Source organism: Mastigoproctus giganteus, chromosome 11 (genome assembly GCF_048544385.1).
Source record: "Mastigoproctus giganteus isolate SK-2022 chromosome 11, ASM4854438v1, whole genome shotgun sequence".
Lineage (NCBI taxonomy): Eukaryota > Metazoa > Arthropoda > Arachnida > Uropygi > Thelyphonidae > Mastigoproctus > Mastigoproctus giganteus.
Window position 1 is genome coordinate 117,391,695 of NC_143585.1, and position 26,945 is coordinate 117,418,639.

The window sequence follows — 26,945 nt, forward strand, 5'->3', positions numbered from 1 at the left end:
GATATACATATAGGAATTTTGATAGAGGGATAAGGAGGTGATTATCTGATTGTTATCCAGTGGGAAGCTCACCTCCATGGTAATCATTAGGCCACACCCTGAGTACATAATATAGGTCTGGTGGTTTCATTGTAGGAAAGATGTGAATCTTTGGAATCGGTGCAGAAAAGAGCAACGTGATTAGTGAGATGAACAAGAGGGTACTCCTACCAGGAAAGACTTCAGTTCTGCAAAGTGCAGTGTCCAGAGACTAGGCATGTACAAGGGAATCTGATTGAGGTGTTTAAGGCCTTGAGTAGATTGAGTAAACTCGATGCTGATGGAATCCTTTCTTTTGCTCAAACTACACATGAGGGGACATAAATTCAAATTGAGGAAAGATAGTTGTAGGTTGGGTGTGTTTAAATTTGTATTTAGCCAGTGGGTGGTTAATTATTTAAACAAACTCTTATCATATCCTTTTCTACATGAGTATGTTTGAATGCACTTATATGTGAGCAAAAACGAATCTCAGTAGTGAATTCTCAATCATGAATATAAATTAAAAGTAATATAGAAACCAGATAAAATTTGAAAATTTTTTTTGAATCATAGAATTATCTACCACATCATTGAAGCTCAATGTTCAGCAGCAATTTTTCAAATCCAGTTATAAACATCACATACTGTTTCCACAAGCTGACTTTAAATGTTATATTAATGATTAACATTTACTCCAGTATGAGTGTATGTATACATAAATAATAAATGTATGTATACATAAATATAATATAATAAATAAGTATGTATACATAAATAATAAATGTGTACAAATAAAAAGTTAAATTTTTTCCCCTTTTGATCTGATAACCCCCCACCCCAAACTATCAATCCATCACAAACATAACTTCTTTCTATTTGACCCATTACTAAAAAAATTTGTGCACCCATGGTCTAAATCAACATTACCATATGATGTGTGGAAATACATTTTCCAGACTGGTAGTATTGTGGTTATATTCAATGAGCTTGAAAATAAATGGAAGTGATATGTTGTAGTTCAGACTTCCTCCAGCAGATGGTGGTACACAGTTTTTCCAGTAGCCTTACGTTTGCAAGTGGCACCCAGTTTTGTTAGTACTGTTAACTTTCAGTGTCATGATTTTGCAATGAACAAATATCAAATTTTGCTTCAAACTGGAAAAATCTGCAGCAGAAACATGTGAAATATTAAAAGTGTTTATTGATGATAAAACATTAGGTTGTACTAGTGTGTTTGAATGGTATAAGTGGTTGAAAGATGGACATGATAATCCAAGTCCTTTCAGTGAAGTCAGAATTGCAAAAGTTCTTGAAATTGTGGGGGAGGGAGGGAGGGAGGGGAGAGAGAGAGACTTTTATTGCACCACCTTCACAGTTACAAGCTTGGATGGTGTTGAACTGTCCCTTCACAGCCTAAAGGTCAGGGGTTGACACTTAAGAGATGATGATAACCCGATACATTATAGAAATAAATTGACTGTAAGTGATGTAGGACATTAAACAGATAAATAAATAACATAAAATGACATAAGACATTAAATGAAATAAGATGATACAATGACGTACATAATGGCATTAGGCATAAGATGATACAATGACGTACATAATGGCATTAGGCATAAGATGATACAATGACGTACATAATGGCATTAGGCATAAGATGGTACAATGACGTACATAATGGCATTAGGCATAAGATGGTACAATGACGTACATAATGGCATTAGGCATAAGATGGTACAATGACGTACATAATGGCATTAGGCATAAGATGGTACAATGACGTACATAATGGCATTAGGCATAAGATGATACAATGACATACAAGAATGGCATTAGGTTGCGTAAAACATTAAAATGACATTAAACAAATTTACATTAAATAAGAACTGGCATGCCCTAAAATTAAATAAAGAAAATGACAGTTGATAGTCCCAATTTTTGTCTTTGCAGTTCATGTGAGAGAACATCATGAACAGAGACAGTTGATGCACATACCCCTGGCTCCTTTCCCGGTATCTCAATAATTAACAAGAGCATTAAAGTAGTGATTAAAAGGCATGCTTGCTTGGATGTGATGAAGAGAAGGTCCGGACCTTTGTTGACTTCCTTACTGGAGGGGACTTGGGGTGAATTTGCATGTGACTAGATGGTTTTGATGATGCTCTCTATCTACGCTGAGTGGGGGCCATGGGATGTATGAGGCCCAGAATCCCGTGTCTGTAGCATAGGTTAACAGCAAATTTCTCTAAGTTTGCATCAATGTCCTGGATTCGTCTGAGCACCTGGTAGGGTAGGAAGTGATCCGATAAGTGGAGGCATGAGTGCAAATCGTTGGGGGTGGCTCTGAGCTGGGCAGGTGGAATCCTCCAACCATAGAGATCCCAGAATGAAGGAGATGCTGATGAGACCAGTCAGCATATTTACCGTGATTAGTAGTAGTATTAGCAATGGACACATGGTGCAAGAAAGCCTATGGCTTATGCTGCAGCAGCCAAAAAAATAAAATAAAACAATAAAATAAGAACAAAACTAAAATAATAATAATAAGAAGAAAAAAAAAATTAATAAGAGAAAAGGAAATAACCTATGCATTTCCCTCCTCCTGTAGGTAATTATCCAGCTGACCTTTGAATTTCTCCAGACTGTCAGCCTCTACCACCCATGTAGGTAATTTATTTCAGTAATTTATAACTTGCTGGCTAAAATAAAACTTCCTGCAATCCAGTCCATCCCCCCCCCGTAACTTGAAATTATAGCCCCTAGTTCTAGAATCTTTACTTATGTAAACTCTAAAGGAAGAGGATGAATCAGATTGGTCCACTTGATATCGATGGTTCAACTGTTGATGATCCTGCTCAGGTGGCTGATGAACTGAATGAATATTTTGCATCTACATTCACACATGAGGAGTTATTCAGGGAGGGGAATGTTTGTTGTTGTTTGTTATTTGGTTTTTAGGAGCATTAGCAACTAAGACCATATTGCTCCGGGATATGCGATGGTCATTCCATGACCTTTCTGCATCCTCCGTATTTGTGGTGACGGGCTAGAACCCTGGTCTAATCAAGAAACGTGTGTTACGCACTGCTGCTCTTTCCCACCTGGCTACGGAGGCGCCAGGGAGGGGAATGCCAGAGCTGTATTCAACTCTGGCAGTAAGCTAGATAATCTTGTAATAACTGAGAGTAAAGTGGAGGAGAAATTGTTGAAGATAAATATTCCATCCACCTGGAGTGGATGGAATCTATCCAGCTATATTAAAGGAGGTGGCAGAGGAAGCAAGCAAACCCTTAGCCATAATTATGAAAGCTTCCCTGGACTCAGGGAAGGTACCCATGGACTGGAGATGTGCAAATGTGACCCCCAATCCACAAAGGAGGATCAAAGGGAGACACAGATAATTACAGACCTGTTAGTTTAACTTCTGTTCCAGGGAAATTAATGGAGGCACTGCTTAAAGAAGCATTGCAGGATCATCTAGACAAGACTTCAGTTATAGCTCAGACACAGCATGGGTTTGTTAAGGGAAGTCTTGTCTGACCAATATGATTGGATACTATGATGTAGTCACAAAGCAACTGGATGCAAAGAATAACTTTGATATATATATTTGGATCTTAGAAAGGCCTTTGATACTGTTGCACATGTAAGACTGCTGCACAAATTGGAGCAATGTGGTATTGGAGGCAAATTGCTGCTATCCATAAAAGGATGGTTGAGTGAGAGAAGACAGAGTGGTAATCAATGGACACTGCGCTTCATGGACTAATGTTATTAGTGGAGTCCCTCAGGGTTCAGTGTTGGTTCCATTGTTGTTTACTGCATTCACGAGTGATATTGATGATGGTATATCAGGCTTAATGTCCAAGTTTGCAGATGATACGATGGTTGTCAGGGTTGTTAATGACACTAATGATAGTACGCTGCTGCAACAGGATCTAGAAAAGTTGGGCTGAGAGGTGGCAAATGAAGTTTAATATTGACATATGTAAAGTACTACATATGAGGAGCAGTAACCCCAGAGTAACGTATCAACTCTGTGGCTAACAGTGGTACAGAATGAAAAGGACCTGGGGGTAATTGTGCAGGCAGATATGAAGTTTCTGAGCAGTGCAGATGGTCTGCAAGGGTAGCTCATGGTGTCTTGTCAATGATATACAAGAATTTTTCTAGCAGGAATAAGGAGATGATTATCCCCTTGTATTAGGCAATGGTCAGACCACACCTTGAGTATTGTATACAGGTCTGGAGGCCTCATTTTAAGAAGGATGTAGAGCTGTTGGAACGAGTACAGAGAAGGGCAACAAGATTAGTGAATGGAACAAAGGGTTACTCTTACGAAGAAAGGCTTAAGTTCTGCAAATTAGTGTCTGGAGACTAGGCGCCTGTGAGGTGATCTGATTGAGGTGTATAAAGCGTTGAATGGTTTGAGCATGCTCAATGCTGATGGGATTCCTCCTCTTGCTCAGAATAATCCCTGAGAGGGCATAAATTAAAATTGAGGAAAGACAGTTCTAGGATAGATGTGCGGAAGTTAGCCTTTAGACAGCTGGAACAAACTTTCATCTGTCGTAGAAGTTGATAGCTTAAATAGATTCAAGGCAGAACTTTACAAACATTTGGAGCGAGTGGATGGGTGAAATAAGGGTTTTTTTTTTTTTTTTTTTTTGGCTGATGCTATATAAGCTTGCTTTCTTGCATCATGTCTTAATGCTAATGTTAATCATTTGTAACTGTTAAAATTTTGCCCTTATTCATTTTACTTATGCTTCTCAGAGCCTTAAACACCTCAATCAAATCTCCTCTAAGGTGTCTAGTTTCCAAGCTCTGCAACCCACATATTCTGAAGTCTTTCCTCATATGGATGCCCTTTTGCTGATCTCACCAGACAAGTTGCTTGTCTCTGGACCCTTTCAAGAAGCACAGTCTCTTTCTTTAGGTGCGGTCTCCACACTTGAACACAGTGTTCCAAGTGTTGTCTTACAATAGCGTTATATAATGGGATTATGACATCCTTATCTCTACTAGCAAATGTTTGATAAATCATTGATAGGATACCATGGGCCTTCCTTGCAACTGATCTAGAATGCTCCTAGAACTTCATATATGACCGTATTGTAATATCCAAGTCCCTTTCCTCCAATACCGGCTTTAGTTCAACTCCAAGTGTATAAGTTATTTTGGTGTTACTGTTCCCCAGGTGTAATACCTTACACTTTGCTGGTTTAAAGCATAGCTGCCATTTTTCTGACCATCTCTGAATTCTATCTAGGTCACTCCGAAGAAGCTCTGCTTGGCAGTGATCATTAACTACTCTAGCAATCTTTACATCATCTGCAAATTTAGGCATCACACCATCTATCCCTTCATCGATGACGCTTATGAAAATCAAAAACAACAGTGGTCCTAATACTGATCCTTGGGGGCACCCCACTTCTTACTTCAACCCAATCTGAGGAATAACCATTTTTTTTATCACAACCCTCTGCCTCTTGCCCTGAAGCCATCCAGCTATCCATCTAGTGATTTTCCCTGTGATTCCAACCTGTTCCAGCTTATAAAGTAACCGCTGATGTGGGATTGAGTCAAATCCTTTGCTGAAGTCCAAATAAACAATGTCGAAATTATTTCCTAAGTCCAGCTCTTGAGTGGCCATGATTTTATCTGCTACTGAAGTTAGACTAATCGACCGGTAATATCCCAGTTCACTCTTAGAACAGCCCTTAAGTATTGAAGATACATTGGCACTTTTCCAATCCAATGGAATCATTCCTGAGTCCAGTGATGCTTTCATAATTAGCCTCAGTGGTTCAATGTATTCACTTGATGCCTCCCTTAAGATTATAGGGTATATACCATCATCCCCAGGAGCCTTACAGGCCTGTAGGATCGAAAGTTTTTTCATTAAATAAATTTGTGAAATTTCGACATCATTTAATTACATTTTTTTCAACTTCACTTCCATAACTTCTCATTGACACAGATTACCAATATAATCTTCTTTCTTCAATGAGAGAGGGCAGCCTGGGAATTTCCAGGGCCAGGACCATTTCAGTCGTAGGGGCTTGGGGTGGTATCCTGTGTATTGTAGGTTACCCAATTGAGGAGCCAGTATTCTGTTTCCCAGATAGGTTTTGTATTTGTGTGTGCTGCTGACACCCAGATTTCTGCTGCATAAAGTAGTGGGGGATATATGATAGTCCTAACATATTTTATTGTTGTGACCTTGTCTGAGATGCAGTGCAGGTTCTGTTTCACTCTCCGTTTCAGGTGTAACACCCACCTCATGAGTTTGTTGACGTGATGGTTGAATCTCAGCCTTGTATTAAAAACAACTCCCAGGTCTAAATGATATGAAACAGGAGGTATGGAAACTCCATTGATCTTTTGTGAGACGGTTGTTGGCTCTTTCTTCAAGGAGTAGAGCATGTACTCAGACTTTGCTGGGCTGATATTAAAGACAAATTGTTTGAGGTAGCCTACAAGTGTGAGGAGCACACTGTTAATTTCCTCTGTGATCATATCAGGTCTGCATTTGTTTGGATGGAGGTCAGTATTTTTAAATCATCAACATAAGACAATATATCTGGTCTCTGGATTATAAAAGGGGAGATGATGGCAGTAAAGAGGAGGCTGGAGAGGACTCTCCCTTGTGGTACTCCTGTAGGTATTTGCTTAGTATAGATTGTGTCGGAATTATGAAGTATGATTGTACGGTTCTGAAGAAGTGATGAGAGGAAATGCAATGCATCCCCCCTATGAGTAGTGGTCTTGAAGCAGTCATTAGGAGGGCAGGTACTTGAATGGCATCAAATGCTGCTTCGATGTTGAGGTAGGTTATGAGGAGTTATTTTCTCAAATGCTGCAAGATGCTGTGGGTGGTGGCAAGGAGATTGGTAATGGTGGACCCGTTTGGTAGTGATGAATGAATTTGTAGTGGAGCATCTGGAAGTATGTGAGTTGTTAGAGTTGGCAGGAGGGTCCTTTTTAGTAGTTTCAGGAGACATGAGGAATTGCAGATAGGTCTGCAGTGTTTCTCTATTGATGGCATTCTTATTTTCAGGTGCGGTCTTACCAGATAGATGTTCTATTGATGGGGAAAGGTGCATTTGGTTAGTATTGCATTGAAGATGCTAACAAGGGGCTGGATGATATATGGACCCAGGCATCTGAGCAAGTACTGGGGTTATTCCATCTACACCCACAGCTGTAGCGGATGGGGTTGAATTCAAGTCTGCTAATATTTGACATTTAGATGCAGTGATGGATGTCAGCGAGTCCTGTCTACTACTACTACGATTGGATATGTGGTTGAGATTATTGTTAGATATCGCGACATCTTCAAATCGGGTAATGAAGTCAATCCATCTCTGGGGGTCAAGTTGCTCTGGGAAACGTGGTTTCTTCTATGTATGGTGTTTTTCCAGCTGTTAGAAAATGTTCAAAATAGCTCTTGATGGACTGGGATTTTTGGCGGTTTAAAATGGCTCGTGCTCTTGGAAAGGCTATCCTATCATTAATTTCATCATATAGCTTCCATTGCTTATGGAATTGCTCTTTTAATTGAAAGCTGGAGTTTAGATGTGGGGTCCACCATGCTCCAGAGTGGGGAGCGATTGTGACTGGCTTTGAGTGGGGCAGTGTAATGAGCTACCATGATAATCCATTTAGTTAACAGGTTGGCAGCTAGTAGGGTGTCACAGGACTCGAGGACATACCATGGGATGAGAGATGCTGTGTAATGCATTTGGAAACATCCAGATATTTTTGACTGTTGATTGTTCTTCGTATCACCTGTTTTGCAGTGAAACTTGGAATGGGTGGTTCCAGTTGTATTAGGATTGGGTAATGGTTGGAGTTAAAGTAGCCATCTTGAGGAGTCTCAAGTGTACAGGCTATAGATGTGAGGATCAGGTCAAGTTGGTTTGTACCCCTTGTGGGCCCATCATTGGCTATAGTAAGGCCTGCTATGCTTAGCTATGATAGGAACAATCTTTTCATATGACCCAGACATGGAGGAAGGTTGAAGTCTCTACAGACAATTTTCATTGGTGAGTATGGATGTGGTGAAGGATCCAGTTGGTCACCTCTTGCATTGCTTCCATTGTAGGATTGTGGTATGTAGATGACAATGACTTCAATGGAAATTTAAGCAGTGCGTAGAGTGCTTCGTAATCATCTGAGTTGCTGGAGATGCTGTTCTTGAGGGTGAGGATGGCTTGATTGAAGAACAGTGACATTCTCTCTCCCCTCCTTTTATTTCTTGATGTGAGGATGGCACCATAGCCACTGGGAGTCGTAGCTGCAGTGTAATCCTCAGTGGATTCCAGCCAGGTCTTGGTGAAGCGCAGCATATCAAATTCTTTAGATAACAAAATTTTGTCAATGTTGTATTCAAGTTTATTCCTTAAGCTGTGGACATTCTGGTAAAGTAGTTTGACCACAGGGACAAAGGGACTCACTTAATTTTTCTGTCTCTAGTTGTGTGGTTCTATTGAGGCCAGGCTGTTACCCTTGATGTGATTCTGGTTGTGATAGGTATCTCAGTTGGGTGGATTAGATTTTGAGGTCGTCGTTCATGAGGTGACTTGGGTGGCAGGGAAGCAGGTGAATGCATACTGGAGCATCCACTTTTGGGGTGAAATGATCGCTACTGCGACTATAGGTGAGTCATCTGTGTTTCTTTTCTTGGGCCTGTGCATTTCCTAGTTTGTCATTATGGCATGTTGCTCTCCTATAAAAGGGACATATAATGGCTCTAACTGGCCATATGGATGGATTTCTGACGTAGTGATACTGTTTGGAGTCACATTCAAGCTTGAAGGAGGCATAGTTGTGATGTTTAGCTGGGAGCTATTCGACTGCAACAGCAAACTGCTGCTCATCTCTCAAAGCTGTAGCAATGTCTTCTGTTGTGGTCTTGGGGGGGGAAGAGTCTTGAGATGTATATGTTGCTTTTCGACTTTCCTGTAGTGTTTACTGCTTGTAGTCGAGAGGTGGTGAATGTTCCTATGGAATAGGAGCAGGTTGCTCTTGGTCTGGAAGGGGAGATGTGTTTTTGACTGATTATTTGGCGTAGAATTCATTGCAGTTTCAAATGCACCGCAAAGATCACCCTTTTACCCTCTATGATGGCCTCTATGAATAAGGAGATTATTCATCAAGTTCTGCACGAAGATTTAGGGAAAAGGAAGGCTTGTCTAAGGCAGTCCTAATTTTCTCCACCGTAATGTGGCACAACAGAATTCACTGTTGATATTGATCAGCAATGAGAAGAGGGGGAGTCTCTTGGGTCATCTGCAGTAGATCCCAATATGTACAGTGTGCGGCACATTGTCATTTGCAATATTGTTCTTGCATTCTCCGTATTGTATTACGATGTCAACTCTTGCTCAGTGACCTGCTGTTGAGCAAAAACAGTGTGCTCCAACCCTTGCTCAACATGAATACCCACCTTATGTAATCCTTTACATTTCTTTCGAGGCGCCTCCATAGCCAGGTGGGAAGGAGCAGCAATGCGTAGCACACGTTTCTTGAATAGACCGGGGTTCGAGCCCGTCACCACCAAATACGGAGGATGCGGAAAGGTCAGGGAATGACCACCGCATATCCCGGAGCAATATGGCCTTAGTTGCCTAATGCTCCTAAAAACCAAATAACAAACAACAACAAACATTTCTTTCAGCAGGAGGTGGTTTGACCTATTCAACACCATTCTTTTTGCATTTTAAGTGGGCCATGAAAACCCAGGGTCCTGAGCTGGATATCATCATTCTTCTCTTTCTTGGTGATTCCTTTCTACTTCTCTCTCTCTCTCTCTCTCTCTCTCTCTCTCTCTCTCTCTCTCTCTCTCTCTCTGGGGGTAACTCGGGAATTTTTTTTTTTGGCTGGTTCAGCATAAGCCTCAGGCTTCCTTGTACCATATGGCTAATAATAATAATAACAACATCCTATAACTGCTACTTTATTTCTTTGACTTGCATGACTAGATGCAGTTACCACTGCTCTAGCATAGGGAGCTGTTCAGCTTTTTATACTGCAATCTATGTGGCATAGTCCATCATGGATGGGGTGGTCATAATTCAGTGAATGCTGATTGTATATAATATATACATTTTTATATATTGGGCAGGATGGGGCTATTCCAACTATCTAGGCCTAGATAGTTGGAATAGATTGCAAATATTGGACTCCAGACCAGAATTTTTTTTAGATGCCATGGCAACCATATGTCAGAATTTGTCAAACCCTATTAAACTTTTTGTTAAAAGTAAAAATGCTTACTTTCTGATAATCTGAGAAATTAATGATAAAATGTGGTCCGGCTTGCTCTTCAAATGTTATTGAGGAACTGGCTTGTTTTTATCTCAAATTTTATGGGTGCATATTCACTAAAATGACACAATATACTTGTTTCAATAAATTAATTACATTTAGTAACTTTTTGATTATTTTTATGATTGATAGAAAAAAAAAAATAAATAAAATAAATAAATAAAATAAATATATATATATATATATATTTAAAAAAAAAAAAAATATATATATATATATATATATATATTTTTTTTTTTTTTTAGGTATCTGCAATGAAATGTGGCTTACTTCCAGTATCACAAGAAGCAGCAATAATTGGTAATATTAGTTACCATGATTACTATGGAATTGTTGTTGACCCTAAGGAAAAGGAACTTTTAGCTAGGAATTTAGGTCCTGTAAATAAAGTAAGTTTTAACGATTTTTATTGGAGTAATATTAACTTCATTTGTACTAATTTAAAGTAGAGCTCAATATTATCTTTAAAAGAAAATTGAAAGTAACTTTATTATAGCATTCTCTCTATTCTATAATAGTATAGTACTTTTCCTTGTACCACCTACCATGTTTGCATAAGTTGCAATTTCATATCCTGTCAGAGACTAGAGAAACTGTTTGTAAAGAATTTTTTCCTATTATTTAGGTTTTTAGTTAGTATTAACAGTGTAAATGATGCAGGGAAGCAAGCTTATATAGTAGCAAAAAAAAAAAAAAAGGCTTCCCACATAACCTGTCCATCTGCACTAATAATTTGTCTAATTCTTCCTTAAATTTATTCTTGCTATATACTTCCACATCTCTATATGGAAGTTTTCCAACAATCAGCTATCATTACTGAAAGCAAATTTACACACATCCACCTTACAACCCTCCTTCATCAGTTTAAATTTATGACCCTGTATGTATTGTCTGAGCAAGAGGGAGGATGTCATCAGTAATTAGCTTACTCAATCTATTTAAAGCATTAAACACCTCAATTAGTTCTCTTCACAGATCCCCAGTTTCCAGACAATGCAATTTGCAGACCAGAAGTCTTTCTTGGTCAGAGTATGCTTCCCCTCCCCTCACTAATCTCACTGTTCTCTGCATTTGTTTCTAAAATGAGCTTTCAGACTGTGTGAAGTACTGTGTGATGAAGCTTCATAATTTCCTCCAACAGAATAATTACTTCCTTTAATACAATACAATATAATTTATTTAACAAGAGAATAAGTTTACAATAGATGAACTTGTTAAGAAAAGTGAATTTCTTGACAACAAGTTGTAGTTTTTCCTTGACAACAAGTTTATATACAAATTTGTTTTAACAGAAAAGACAATTAAGTCACAACTCGTACTACATTCCACGCTGTAAACAGAGATAGTAATTTTTCTGTATGGCTATTTTAATCCACTGTATTATCGAGTATCAAGAATTTTCTTATTAGAAATTTTAATTTGGATATGGGATAACTTCTTCTGAGCCTGAAATCAACACTAGCTAGCAAGTTGTTTATTATATTCATTGTGTGCCTTTCTCCAAATCTATTTAGTACCCTAGGGTGAGGCAAAGTAATTGCTTTTGGGTTTCTTATATTATGTGTGACATTCCTTTGCAGATTTAACTCTTCATAAATAGTGTTAAGATTTTTCAGGAATAAATTTAGCTTCAGTTTTTGAGCTGGATACAGTATTTTGTATTTTAACAAAAATTGCCTTCTCTTATTCAGGTCATTCCAAGAGTTTGTCCCCATTAAAAGTTTCAAAATCCTGTTAATTAGGTTGTTTATTATTCTTATTTCAGTTAAATTTGCTCGTGCCCATACATTTACTAGTAATTGAATTGGGAGTCCACTAATGCATAATATAATGTAACTTTTGTACTAAGATTTAACTTATTCTTAATGTAGTAAAAAAAGTACACATAAAATCTCATTGTTTTGTACAAATTTGTTATTTGTCTTGCCCAACTCAGACTGTAGTCGTTCCATAACCCAAGGTAACAGTGATTTGAGAATTCTTCCACAGTTTGACATTTGCAATTCTCGAAATTCTGATTATGTAGGCATTCAAGTTTGTGTAATTTGATAGAGGGATGATTGTCCAAGGTTTGATGAGGAGGTCTTATTACCAAAAATTTTGTTTTATCAAAGCTGAGTGCTAATTTATTATCATGCAACCAAGTTTGCAAATGTATTGCATCCTGCTGTAAGTCTTTTGCCATTTTTGTCACATTGTTTCCAATTGTATATAAGATTATATCATCTGCATACATTTTTATAAATGAGTTCTTTATTACTTCGAATATGTCATTTATATAGATGTTGTGAACATGATTGGCTCAGCATGAGTGACCTGAGGTACTCCTCTGTTTACATTGTACGATTTTCCCCTTGTATTTTCTATTTCAACTGTTATTTTTCTTTTGGTTAAATAACTTGCTAAGAGTTGATTGATTCTTCCCCTAATACCATATTTCAGTAATTTCCGTTGCAATATTGGGATATCAGTTAAGTCATAAGCCTTGGTCAAATCTATAAATAAAATCAATATGAAGTTACTGTTGTTTAAGTGTAAGTTGAAAGAGTCTAGTAAGTTCTCTAATAATGTTTGTGTGCTCTTACCTTTCTGATATGAGAATAGAGAGTTGTTTAACAACCCATATTGATGTAAGTATTTGCTTATATGGAAAAATATATAATTTTCTATTATCTTATTTATAACTGACTGTATTGTTATTGGTCTGTAATTGCAAAGGTCATCAGGTGGTCCCTTTTTATATATAGGAATTATCTTAAATGAAAGTAAATTTGTAGGATAGCTTTCCGACTCGAACATCCGTACTATAAGCTCAACCAGGAGAACAGAACTGTTCTTTGTTCCTCTTTACTTCTGTTACTGTAATACTGTCCAGTCCATAAGATTTCTTGTTCTTTAAATGTTCTATAATCTTAAGAATCTCAGTATATTGTGGAGTTAAAACTACACAAGAGTTTACCATCTGAAGAAGTCTATCTTGTGTAGTAAAGGAAACTTGGCAATAATGTGTATTATATCTGTTGAGGTCTATTACAGCTTTGGCAAACCTATTTGCAGCCTCATATTGTTTGTTTGTACCATCAATCTTTTCTAATAGTGTTTTAATTTGATTTCCCCTTGTTTTTTTCTTCCTTGTACTTAACAGGTTATTTATAACGTTCCATTTTTCCTTTTGTGTAATCTGCTTATCCATAAAAAGTTGATTGTTATAAGTGTTTTTTTGTTTTCTTATCATACAATTTGTACCTGTTAATTTATTTCTGAGTGTTTTATAATTTTGATAATGTTCTATCTTTGATGGACAATTTCTATACTGCCTGAAATATTTTTTTTTTTTTTTTTTTTTTATGAAACCCCAAACACGAAAGGTATCAAAACCTATAGTACCGTGCATGGGTTGAAGAAGAAGTATGGGGGAGGGGGATGCCGGAAACTTTGCTCTAGAGACTAAACATGAGTTTCACCACTTCAAGCCTCCAGTAAGCAAAGTGGTGGTATTTCACCGGTTGATGAAAGTCATCTACTCCCTTTGTACCATTAAGTTATCAAAGGTTTCTTAAGCTTGATCCTGCTACTCCTAGTGTTTATGTTGCAGGCTGAATGATCTGCTTTTCTCTCGATATTAAACCTCAAATTGTTTATCATTTGTATTATCTTATTTGAAAAGACATTTACGTTTGTTGTGTGAGATACTTGCTCTTGTATTAACAAGTTATCTATGTTCTGTTTCAGTTTCCCTGTTGATAAATAATTTTTTTTCGTAGTATTTGTTAATTTTTTAACTTCACATGGGTGTTGTTTTGAATAGATATCTACTATTAGTATACATGTTCTGTGAGCTGAAAGTTGATTTAAGAGTATGTATGAATTAGCATACTTTAACTTGATATTTGTTATAAGGTGATCCAAACAAGAGCTTACTGTTCTATCATCCTCCATCCTCTGTTGCCTAGTTATTCCAAATAAGGTATGTTCAAATCCATAGTTGTTTAAGATTGCAGAGTATCCGAGTATCACATTATCCGTTTCATCAGTTAGTAAATTAATATTGAAATCTCCTATCAGTATGGTATTTTCAGTCTGTATGTCATCCCATTGCAAAATTGTGTTATCTAATTCTATTAGGACGCTGTTTATTGAATCTGATGGTGGCCTGTAAAACGCACAAATCATGAATGTGTTTTCTGGATTATCTCCCAGTAATTTTACACAGCAGTTTTCACAAGACTGAGTTAAGTGGTTAACCTGTATTGCCCTAAAGCATGTTCTATAGTATATTATTATTCCTCCACCCCTTCTCAGTTCTCTCAAAATATATACCTTGTCATAACCTTGTATGTTATAATTTGAAATTTCATCACTTTTTATGTTAACCTCTGTTAAGACTATACATGAAATATATTCTTTCATTGCATTAATATATTTCAAGGAGTTAAACCAATTTTTTCTTAATGACCTGATATTCAGTTACCATAAAGAACTGATTCTTATCAGTTATAAGTGCTTGTATACTAGGATTATTTAAAAAATGTAAAGGTGAATTGTAAATCTAATTCCTCAAAAAGCATACCTGATGTCTTAATTTTACCTTAGATCTAGATTTCAGGAAGTTACAATTATTCACAATTAAACAGAATTTTAAATATTTCAGATCCTTTGAACCCAGAATTCTAATGGCTCTTGAAGATTCATTTTTTTTTTTTTTTTTTCACATAGATCCTTCCATGTTTCACCCATAAAAATTTGTAACTGTGAGTTTTTACTAATTGTTTTGTTTCCCAGAACAATTGCTTGAGGTGAGTTGTTAAGTGGTCATTTATGTAGATTGGAATATTGCTATTGTTCTGATATACATCATTTGCTGTCAGTTGGATCTCCTTTGCCTTTCTCATTCATTTTTCCTTTACCACGTGATTTGAGAATTTCACAATTAGTGCAGGCTTGTCGTTTGATTTCTTATTGTTGGGTATGTAATAGTGTTCAACTTCATTGTGCTGTAGCTTCAATGCATGTCCTAGCTGCTGTATTACAAGCTTTAGATCTTGGCCTGCTAATCCAGTTTATCCTACTATTTCTACGTTATTTGATAACAACTGCTGCTCTATCGAGTCAATCCTTAAGTTAAGTAAGTTGGAATTTTCCTCATTTTCATTGAATGAATCCTCCAGCTCCCCAATTCTTTTGGTGATTGCAGCGTTGGAGTCCTGCAGTTTGTTTATGCTTTGCTGTATTTTGTCAAATGAATCTGATACAAATGAAATTGATTTCTTAATTTCTTCCACTTCTGTCGTCAGGTCTTCCATTTGCTTCTTTATTTGCTTCTTCAATCCAGCAAATGAATTTTGCTGGGATAGCTTCCTTAGTATGTCTTCCATATTTTGGGTGTTTGCCTGCTTTTGTGTTACATTTAGGTCTTCATTTGTTGGATGCAGTAAATAGTGAAATTCCTCTGCCGAGTAGGAATTTTCACATCTTTCTTCCCTCTCTTCTTTCCTGCACACCTCCACTGCTGTTTCTTATGCTTCGCCATTCCTTTATAGGTTGCCTCCTTCAATGAGCATCTATAATGATACCCATTGTTGCAGCCATAACATACCACTTCTTGCACGTGCAGCGGTAGGTTGCACTTTTTGCAAATATTTTGATTCATGTTTGCAAAACTTCGGAGTAGCCATCACAGGACGTTTCAGATAATTTACTTGCACAAAATAAACAACTAAAGAATTTATCAACTTACAAATGGCAATTATTTCCGATTTTCTCTAAAAGCGTTGATACAGTAGACATGCCTACACTTAGCCCTCTAATAATAATAATAATAATAATAATAATAATAATAATTACCCTCTGAACTGTCTTCTGCACTTTCTTCACCTTCTCAGAGAACTTCATGTCATGGTACAATTACCCCTAGGCCTTTTTCATTCTGTACTACTGAGTGTGGTACCTCATAGCTGTTATGTTATTCTTGAATTACTACTCCCCAGTACCTTGCATTAGTCAATCTTAAACTTCAGTTGCCACTTCTCTTAGCCTACCTACCTAACTTTTCTGTATCTTGTTTCAGTAGCACACCCTAATTACTGTCATTAATCTCCCTGACAACCTCGTCACCACCAAATACAGAGGATGCAGAAAGGTCAGAATGACCACCGCATATCCCGCAGCAATATGGCCTTGTTGCTAATGCTCCAAAATAACAAACATAACAAACCCTGACAACCTTTATATCATCTTCAAACTTAGACATTAAGCCTGATGAAGATAGCAACTGAGTGGCCATTATTTAAATTGTGTTAAGTAGGGGTTTTATTACTTTAGAAATTATGTTATTTGATATAGTTTTGTTTGAAATTACCGTATTTCCCCATGTATAAGATGCACCTTAATTTTGGGGCCCGAAATTTGAAAAAAAAAACTTATTACATAAAGTTATTGAACTCAAGTTTTATTCATCATAAAATTCATACAACTCCTCATAACTTGAATTCAGCACTGTACGAAAATCTTTTCTGAGCCATTTCTGGGCAGAATGTAACCTAATATACCGGTAACAAGTGTGAAACAATGAGTGCAAAGACAACAAGCGCAAAAAAGCAGGAAATGCAAGTAAAAAAATCTACAACCACTGTATAAGACGCACCCTGTTTTTTGACCCCAAATTTTTCGAAAAAAGGTGCATCTTATACATGGGGAAATACGGTATTAGTGCAGTTACTATTTTTGTTTATTTGGTAAAGTAGCTGAAATTTTTTTACTTGGCCTCAAATTGTTTTAAAACGAACGTTGGATTAATAGGGAATTCTTTCACTGTTGTCATTCAAATATCGATGGCATTAACTTTGCATCGATATTTTGTATTTTCATATTTATTTTTGTCGTTCTGTAGGAGTATAATTAATATCAGAATTGTTTTTATTAAGGCTATAAATTAAGTTTATAACATTTGTAGGGTATATAACATTCGTAAGTAATTTAGAATTAAAGATTAAGCAATTAAGTTTAACATTTGTAGGGTATATAACATTCGTAAGTAATTTAGAATTAAAGATTAAGCAATTAAGTTTATAACATTTGTAGTATAATATATATATATATATGTGTGTGTGTGTGTATAAAGCCACTCCCTGATTAACGTAATTGTTGTGTTCTGCGGAACACTGCATAAGTCGAATTTTACGTGTCGGAATTTCCCTAAATAAACATTTAGGGAAATTCTGCACTTGCAGTTATGCATGCTGAATTTGATAGAAGCAAAAAAGAAATGTTCAACGAAATGTAAATAGAATTATTCAATTTTATCTCATTGCACAGGAAAAATGACAAGTGTACAAAATTACAAAAATTTCAAAATTATAAAATTACAAAGAGAGAGAGACAGATAGACAGGCATAAAGTCAGCAAGTTTTACCCTTCACGCATCATTGCCAGAATTAATTCTCCAGCTGATAAGAATGCCGCTGCAATGCTTGGTGTATGTCTTTGGTTTGTTTTGGAGTTCAACTGTATGGTATTGATGCATTTGTACTAAACAGTATTGTAGTTTGAGGCTTTCTGCCCGAAAACTTTATTATTACGGAACATAGTGTATGAATGGCATCTGCAGTGTTTTTTTTTTTTTTTTTTTAAACCTAGCTAGCCTGTGTCCTCTCTCCCTTTGGTTAACAACCCTTGGACAAATATTCAAAAAAGTGACAAACTGATGGATCTGGTAACCCAGGTAGTAAAGACAAACTCCTAGGGCTGAAAGGTGTTAGTAGAGACTCTCTGTCCTTTTTTACCATTTGAGCCTACCAGTCTAAATCATGACTGTGAAACTTCTATTTTGAAAATAATGAGGAAAAAATATAGACTGGGATCAATACCCAGCCTTTCCCAATCCACTTAATGTCAATTCATTCAGTGAATAAGCTAATGATTTTTCCTTGCCTCCATTCATATGTTTGGATGGTTTCTCATTTCTTCATTCACATGTTTGGATGGTTTCTCATTTCTTCATTCATATGTTTGGATGGTTTCTCATTTCTTCATTCATATGTTTTGGATAGTTTGAAATTTATTAAAACTATCCAAACTAAGCTAGGTATTCTTCTAAACTGAGAAGGAAAACACAGCTGATAAACACAGTTCATTATGAAACGATCTTTCATAATCAACTTAATGTCAAACCATCCAGTGAGTAATCTGATAATTTCTTTAGGCCTATTTGAAATTTATTCAAACAATCCACTTTCACAACAAGAAGTGAAAGTTTATTCTAACAATCAATTACTTTATGGCGTGAAGGGAACTGTCCTTTGCCAATTTATTTCCCATTGTATGTCATCAGGAAAGAGTAAGGTTGTCATCATCATTTACGAGACAGAAGGTATTTATGTACAGAAGGTAAATATCTAAATATTTCTGCCATAACCAAGTGGTCAAAATGCAAAGTTACAATTGTGCATGAGTTTTGACTGACCATTGTTGAAACCTGCATGATACTAATTATGATGCTATTTCTTATTTCGGCGAAGGTAAAGAAAGCCAATAAGAGAATGACTACAAAAGTCGGATAACTTACGCAGAACATTAGTTACCCGATACGGCAGTCTAGCGCTGCTCGCTCGGTAAACAGACAGTAGGTGTTATCGGTCTGGAGAAAAGTCGAGAACGATATATTGATTGACATGTAGGCATCGCAAACGATGTGCTGATTGGTGCACCAACACAACACAACACAACACGTGATAACATCAGTTTAGTTTCACTCAGAAGCCCTAACGGTAATTGCCCTAATGAACACTTTCTATAATGGTGAAAAAAGATCAGGTTACCTCCACTTGAATTCCATGGGAGCTTGAACCTCTCCCGAAGTGGAGGGGGTAACCTAACATTCTTTCTTTAGAATCAGTCATATTTAGAAATACATTCATAAAAAAAAAAAAAAAAAGGTGCCTCCGTAGCCAGGTGGGAAGGAGCAGCAGTGCGTAGCACACGCTTCTTGATTAGACCGGGGTTCGAGCCCGTCACCACCAAATACGGAGGATGCGGAAAGGTCAAGGGAATGACCACCGCATATTCCTGGAGCAATATGGCCTTAGTTGCTAATGCTCCTAAAAACCAAATAACAACAAACATAAAAAAATAAATTTTTTTAAGACTGTATTTTTATTTTCTTGTTCAATAATATGCCCTAATGGTGAAAAAAGGTCAGGTTACGAAAAATAAAGAAACTTTTTCCTTTTTTCGTAACAAAACCTAAATCAACAATATAGTGAAAACACTCATGAACTCCAAAAATCTGCTTTTAATGATGAGAAAAAAACATAATGAAGAACATAAAAATGAATGGAACGAAACTTTTTAGTTTTCATCAAAAAATGAACCGTTTTATTTTCCTTACAAATTTCTTCCATCTTTAAAAGATTCATCGCTGCTATTACCTGTTTATCATTCATCACAAAACTATTATGCACCATTCTTTACTCATAAATACACAATAATGCCAACCAATGACCACACAGTAGCTTGTCGTCTGTTGCGCCTACCACCAATCATTTATTTCATCGTTTGCCATGCCTACTTGTCAATCAATATATCCTTCTCGATTTCAGCTCCAGACTGATAACACCTACCATCTGTTTACCGAGCGAGCATCACTAGAGTCCGTTGGTGGGAAACTAATTTTCCGCATAAGTTATCCAACGTTTCTCGTCGTTCTTGTGTTGGCTTTCTTTACCTTAGCCCTTATTTCTTATTAAGATGCTATTTTTGTAAATTCATCTGACCATTTGGTCATTCCAGAGAATAAACAAAATTTATTTTTCCAAAGCATACAGCAACCTTACAAATAAGTGGGCATTGCCATGACGATGTAACTAACCACACGGCATTTGCTTTGTGTGGTTAGCTAAACCATACCCAGTGTATCAGTTTAGTTACTGTGAATACAAATGCCAAGAAGAGCAGGACAAACCAGATCGGACCTTTATGTAAGGGAAAGGGGATAGTATTAAATACACCAGCTGCCGTTGCAGATGAACTCAACAGTTATTTTGCATCGATATTTACAAATGAAAAACCTTTTATGGCAATGGGAAATTGTGGGAACGGAGTTGAAAAATATGTAATTGATGATATTGAAATTTGCGATGCCTACATGTTAAGATTATTTAATGAAAAAACTTTCGAGCCTACAGGCCAGTAAGGCTCCGGGAGTTGATGGAATATACCCTATAATCTTAAGGGAGGTGGCAAGAGAGTGCACTGAACCATTGAGGCTAATTATGCAAGCATCACTAGACTGTGGGGAGATTCCCTTGGATTGGAAAAGTACCAATGTATCTCCCATACATACGGGTGGTTCTAAGAGTGAAGTGAAAAATTATCGACCTGTCACTCTGACTTCAGTGGTAGGGAAAATCATGGAGGCAATGATCAAGGGTGGAATTCAGGATCATTTGGATAGAATTGAAATTCTCAACGATACTCAGCATGGTTTTGTAAAGGGAAAATCATGTTTAACAAATCTGGTTCGCTATTTTGAAAGGGTCACTCACGAGCTGGATTTAGGGAATAATTTCGACATTGTTTATTTAGATTTCAGCAAAACTTTTGACTCAGTCCCACATGAGCGGTTGCTTTATAAGCTGGAACAGGTTGGAATCACTGGGAAAATCCTTAGATGGATGGATAGCAGGATGGCTTCAGGGCAGGAGGCAGAAGGTTGTGATAAATGGCTATTCCTCAGATTGGGTTGATGTAAGAAGTGGGGTTCCCCAAGGATCAGTATTAGGACCACTGTTTTTAATTTTCATAAATGACATCGATGAAGGGATAAAGGGTGTGATGTTTAAATTTGCAGATGATGTTAAAATTGGTAGAGTAGTTAATGATCACTGTCAAGCTGAACTTCTTCAGAGAGACCTAGCTAGACTTCAGGAATTGTCAGAAAAATGGCAGCTATGCTTTAATCCAACAAAGTGCAAAGTATTACACCTGGGAAACAGTAATCCCAAAATAACTTATTCACTTGGTGGAGTTCAACTAAACCCAGTACTGGAGGAAAGGGACTTGGGTGTTACGATACGGTCAGACATGAAATTCTCTGAGCATTGTAAACAGGTTGCAAGGAAGGCCCATGGTGTCCTATCGATGATCTATTGAACTTTTGCAAGTAGAGATAGGGACGTGATAATCCCATTATATAAGGCTTTTGTTAGACCACACTTGGAATACTGTGTTAGAGTATGGAGACCGCACCTAAAGAAAGACATCGAGCTTCTTGAAAGGGTGCAAAGACTGGTGACTCGCCTGGTGAGATCGGTAAAAGGTCCTTATGAAGAAAGACTTCAAATATGTGGGTTGCAGAGTTTGGAAACTAGACACCGTAGAGGAGATTTGATTGAGGTGTTTAAGGCTCTGAGAGGCATCAGTAAAATGAATGAGGATGAAATTTTCAAGACTATAAATGATGCTAGAACTAAGGGACATAAATTCAAGTTATGGGGGGAAATGTTTAGATTGGACTGCAGGAAGTTTTATTTTAGCCAGTGAATTATAAATTATTGGAATAAGTTGCCTACATGGGTGGTAGAGGCTGACAGTTTGGGGAAATTCAAAGGTCATCTGGATAGTACCTTCGGGTCAGGGAAGCTCATAGGATGATAGGTTTAATTTCCTTTACTTTTATTAATTATTATTATTATTATTACTATTTTTTTTTTTTAATCATTGTTTTATTTATTTATTTTTATTTTATTTATTTTTTTCCTGGTGCAGCATAAGCCATAGGCCCTCTTGCACCATGCGGCCATTACTAATATTAATATAATACAATAAAAAAGTAACTGGCTGCAAAATCTCTTCTCCTCTCTTCCTATCTCTTCTATCATGCAGTATGACTGATGACTTTTGAGGTTATGATGGACATCATGGCGAAATCCAAAATTCCTTACATTTCAACAGTAAAGCTCTAAAACAGTGTTTGCAGGCCAGCCGCTAGTTAATATACACCCGACCGAACCTATTCGTAACTCTTTAGCAGGCTTCTAGATCAGCTGGTGTATAATCTTGCTACCTCTACTCTGCCAGATAGTGACTGGAGGGAGTACAAGTAGTGTGTATGGGGGGAGGCATTGATGAGGGCACGTTATGTCAAGGATCTGGGGTATATTCTTACCATGTGTACGCCATATCCAAAAATTTCAATACTTCACACAGCAAGTCTCCCACTCCCCCACTTTTTCTTACTATTGAATACACCATGAATTGTCAATCTAATAGAGTAAACTTATCTGCAAAAAGATCTAAACCTCCCAAACATTTTCTAGTTCATTACACAAATATACCTGGTCTCAATTCTAATCTCAATGATGTCCATTTCCGAATCCAGTGATGCTCTCATAATTAGCCTCAATGGTTTAATGCAGTCACTTGCCACCTCCCTTTAGATTTTAGGGCAAATGCCATCAACCCCAGGAGCCTTACTGCCTGTAGGCTCGAAAGTATTTTTCATTAAATAGATGTGTGAAATTTCAACAATTAATTACATTTTTTTCTACTTCACTCCGATGATTTCTAAATGGCGTGAAGGGTTTTTCTTTTGTAAATATCGATGCACTAGCATTAGTAGAGGCATATGATGCAAGAAAGCAAGCTTATTCAGCATCAACGAAAAAAAAAAAAAAAAAACACCACTCCCATTTCACCCCTCCATTCGTTCGAAATACCTGTCCAGCTGAGCCTTAAATTTGGCATTCGACTTCCACAACAAGTGATGGAAGTCTGTCCACCAACCAACTACCCGCTGGCTAAGGCAAATTTCCACAAATCTATCCTACATCTATCTTTCCTCAATTTGAATTTATACCCTCTCAGGTGATTATTCTGAGCAAGAGGAAGAATCCCATCAGCATTGAGCATGCTCAAACCATTCAAGGCTTTATACACCTCTATCAGATCACCTTGCTGGTGCCTAGTCTCCCGACACTGTAATTTGAAAAACTTAAGCCTTTCTTCGTAAGAGCAGCCCCCTTGTTCCATTCACTAATCTTGTTGCCCTTCTCTGTACTCGTTCCAGCAGCTCTACATCCTTCTTGAAATGAAGCCTCCAGACCTGTATACAGTACTCTAGGTGTGGCCTGACCATTGTTTTATACAAGGGAATAATCACCTCCTTATCCCTGCTAGAAAAATTCCTGTATATTATTGTCAAGACACCATGAGCTACTCTTGCAGCCCGTCTGCACTGCTCAGAGAACTTCATATCTGCTTGCACAACCACCCCCAAGTCCCTTTCATTCTCTACCACTGTCAGTGTAGTACCACAGAGTTGACACGTTGCTGTTTCCCATATGTAATCCTTTACATTTGTCAATGTTAAACTTAATTTGCCACCTCTCAGCCCATTTGCTCAACCTTTCCAGATCCTGTTGCAGCAGCATAGTGTCAGTAGTAATGACAATCCTGCCAACCTTTGTGTCGTCTGCAAACTTGGACATTAAGCTTGATATACCATCATCAATATCATTTATAAATACAGAAAACAATAATGGACCCAACACTGAGCCCTGAGGGACTCCACTAATAACATTAGTCCACGATGAGCAGTGTCCATTGATTACCACTCTCTGTGTTCTCCCCCTCAACCACCCCTTTATCCATAGCAGCAATTTGCCTCCAATGCCATACTGCTCTAATTTGTGCAGCAGTCTTCCGTGTGCAACAGTATCAAAAGCCTTTCTAAGATCCAAGTATATAATATCAAAGTTATTCCCATCTAGTTCTTTTGTAACTGCATCATAGTATCCAATCATATTGGTCAGGCAAGACTTCCCCTAAACAAAACCATGCTGTGTCCGAGCTATAACTGAAGTCTTGTCTAGATGATCCTGCAGTGCTTCTTTAACCAGTGCCTCCATTAATTTTCCTGGAACAGAAGTTAAACTCACAGGTCTATAATTACTTGTGTCAGCCTTTGATCCTCCTTTGTGAATTGGGGTCACATCTCCAGTCTGTGGGTACCTCCTCTGAGTCCAAGGAAGTTCTCATAATTATGGCTAAGGGTTTGCTTACTTCCTCTGTTGCTGCCTCCTTTAATATATCTGGATAGATCCCATCCACCCCAGGTGCCTTTCTTGTGTTTTTCTTCAACAATTTCTCCTCCACTTTACTCTCAGTTACTACAAGATTCTCTAGCTTACTGCCAGAGTTGAATACACCTCTGGCATTCCCCTCGCTGAATAACTCCTCGTGTGTGAATGTCGACGCAAAATATTCATTCAGTTCGTTAGGTACCTGAGCAGGATCATCAACAGTTGATCCATCGATATCAAGTGGACCAATCTGATTCATCCCCTTCCTTCTAGAGTTTACATAAGTAAAGAACTCTTTGCTGTTTTTCTTTGCATCCCTTGCCAAAGATTTCTCGTAATCTGCCTTCGCCTGCCTAACCTTTGTAACTTGGTTACAGATCAACTTGTATCTATCATAGGCTTCTGTGTCACGTGTTAATTTGTATGTATCCCATGCATTTTTCTTCTCTGCCATATGTCTCATTAGTTCATCTGACATCCATTTAGGCCTAAACCTTGAACAATATTTCTTAGTTGGTATGTAAAGCCTAGTAGCTTCCAAGATAAATTCTTTGAATGCTTCCCATTTTGAATTTGCTGTTGGTAACACCTTCAGTTGATCCCACTGTATAGAATTTAAATACTGTCTCAGACCTTCGTAGTCGCCTTTACGAAAAAAATAACCCTTCCCTTTACCCCTGATGGTAGTTATCTCTTTGAGTAAATCCCACTTCTGCACACTGTGATCACTGCCACCTAGTGGTTCCTTTATCTGCAGATTCTTAATGCATGAAGAATCACTACTTGATAATCAAATCAAGAGTATTACTCCCTCTAGTTGCCTCCCGAACATGCTGATGTCGAAAAAAATCATCCAATAAATCCACAAAAGCCTTGCTAGTGTGTGAGTGACCAACCCACAAATTCCAGTCAATATCTGGGAAATTAAAATCCCCCATTATAAGACTGTGATGTACCGGCCCACTATTTCCCTGTACAGTTTCTTATTATACTCATCAGAGTCATTAGGCCTATAGCACACTCCTACTCAATTTTGATCTCCCAATGCTTATGTCACACCAAACTGACTCGACACTGCACTGTCCAGCGATGTCGACTGGCTTCACTTCCTTGGATTTTGTGTTTCTTAACTAATAGCATAACCCCTCCTCCCTTCCTACCTGTCTATCCTTTCTGTAGACGTTGTACTCCCCAAATTCCAGTTCTGCATTCCTTATATCTGTGTGACACCACGTCTCTGATATCCCAAATATCTGCCATTGATGAATTTGAGCAATACCTCAAATTCATCAAATTTATTTACTAAACTCCTTGCATTGGTTTACGTGCAAGTATACATGCACCTGTTTCTATTCTTAGCTACCCTAACACAACCCATGTGTTTACTTGTTCCACAATGACTCCCAGCAGTCTCTGAAATATCCTGCATCTTGTTTTTCAGGCTTCTGCTCATTCCAATAGAAGCAGTGCAAGAATCACTTTCACCTCTGCCAGTGGCTACTGTTAATCTATTAGTCTTTGTATCCCCCCCAAGCTAGCAGTTTTCCGACCCACCTAACACTGCCTCGATAGCATCAGCAAATATTCTTGCACCCTTTCTATTTAAGTGTATCCCATCCCTGTAGAAGCAGTCTCTCCTGTTAACAAGTGCAGTCTCCCTTTAACAATTATGAAGACAGGACAAGACAAATGACATAATCTCCCTTGTATAGACAATCTATGGGTACGAGCTTTCCACACAGTGAGACACGACAGCGTCATGGGGGTATAAAACTATGGAATATGTACAGGCCTGAATGTAAAGTTAAGTCTACTTACATGATGTTTAGTACTAAGTCGTAGTTTGTAATGTTTTTAAATTTAATAATGATAAATGATTTTATGAACTTATAAATGTATTATGCACAGAAATCCAAAAATACACTAAATTCCCGACATACGTAAGAGTACATTATAGGACTTCTTACGTAAGTTCGGAGCAATATGGCCTTGGTTGCTAATGCTCCTAAAAACCAAATAACAACTTACGTAAGTTGAGTTTTACAAACTCGAGAATGACTAATATAATATTTCTACTATATCCCTGATTTGCCAAAATTACAAAAACCACATAATAACCTCAGAAGAATGAAGAAAAATAGTTACTAATTTTTAATTAGTTCAATTAAATTATCTGGGGACAGCAATGAAGTAGCAGTAGTGGCACATAAGAAAAGAAAACATAAAAGGAAGAAAAAACACGTTATTGTACTGTAAAAACTGATATGTGTTTCGTAGCCCTGGTTATTATAGTTGACTTCATAGGTGCCGATCCTTTCAGCGCTTCTCATATTCTGTCTAATGTAACGTTAGTCCGAAGCTACGTAAATCTTGGACTTACTGTATCGAAAAATGTTCAGCAACCTATGTAAAAAGTATGCCCATAGATAAAAACTTACCACGCACTACTCGCGTGTCCAATACGATGCTTCCCTTTATTTTTTACTATGTCCATTTTATGTCGAATAG

The 26,945-nt window shown here is 37.4% G+C and overlaps 1 protein-coding gene across 7 annotated transcripts in view; it reads left to right on the top strand.

Annotated features, from left to right (window-relative positions):
• LOC150078374 (protein hu-li tai shao-like) overlaps positions 1-26,945 on the top strand; it is a 459,870-nt gene that overhangs the window by 54,978 nt on the left and 377,947 nt on the right. For all 7 annotated transcript variants that reach the window (XM_090385317.1, XM_090385315.1, XM_090385320.1 and 4 more), the window contains exon 5: positions 10,605-10,748. In XM_090385317.1, coding sequence (XP_090241443.1) covers positions 10,605-10,748 — 144 coding nt within the window. The remainder of the gene's footprint in view (positions 1-10,604; positions 10,749-26,945) is intronic.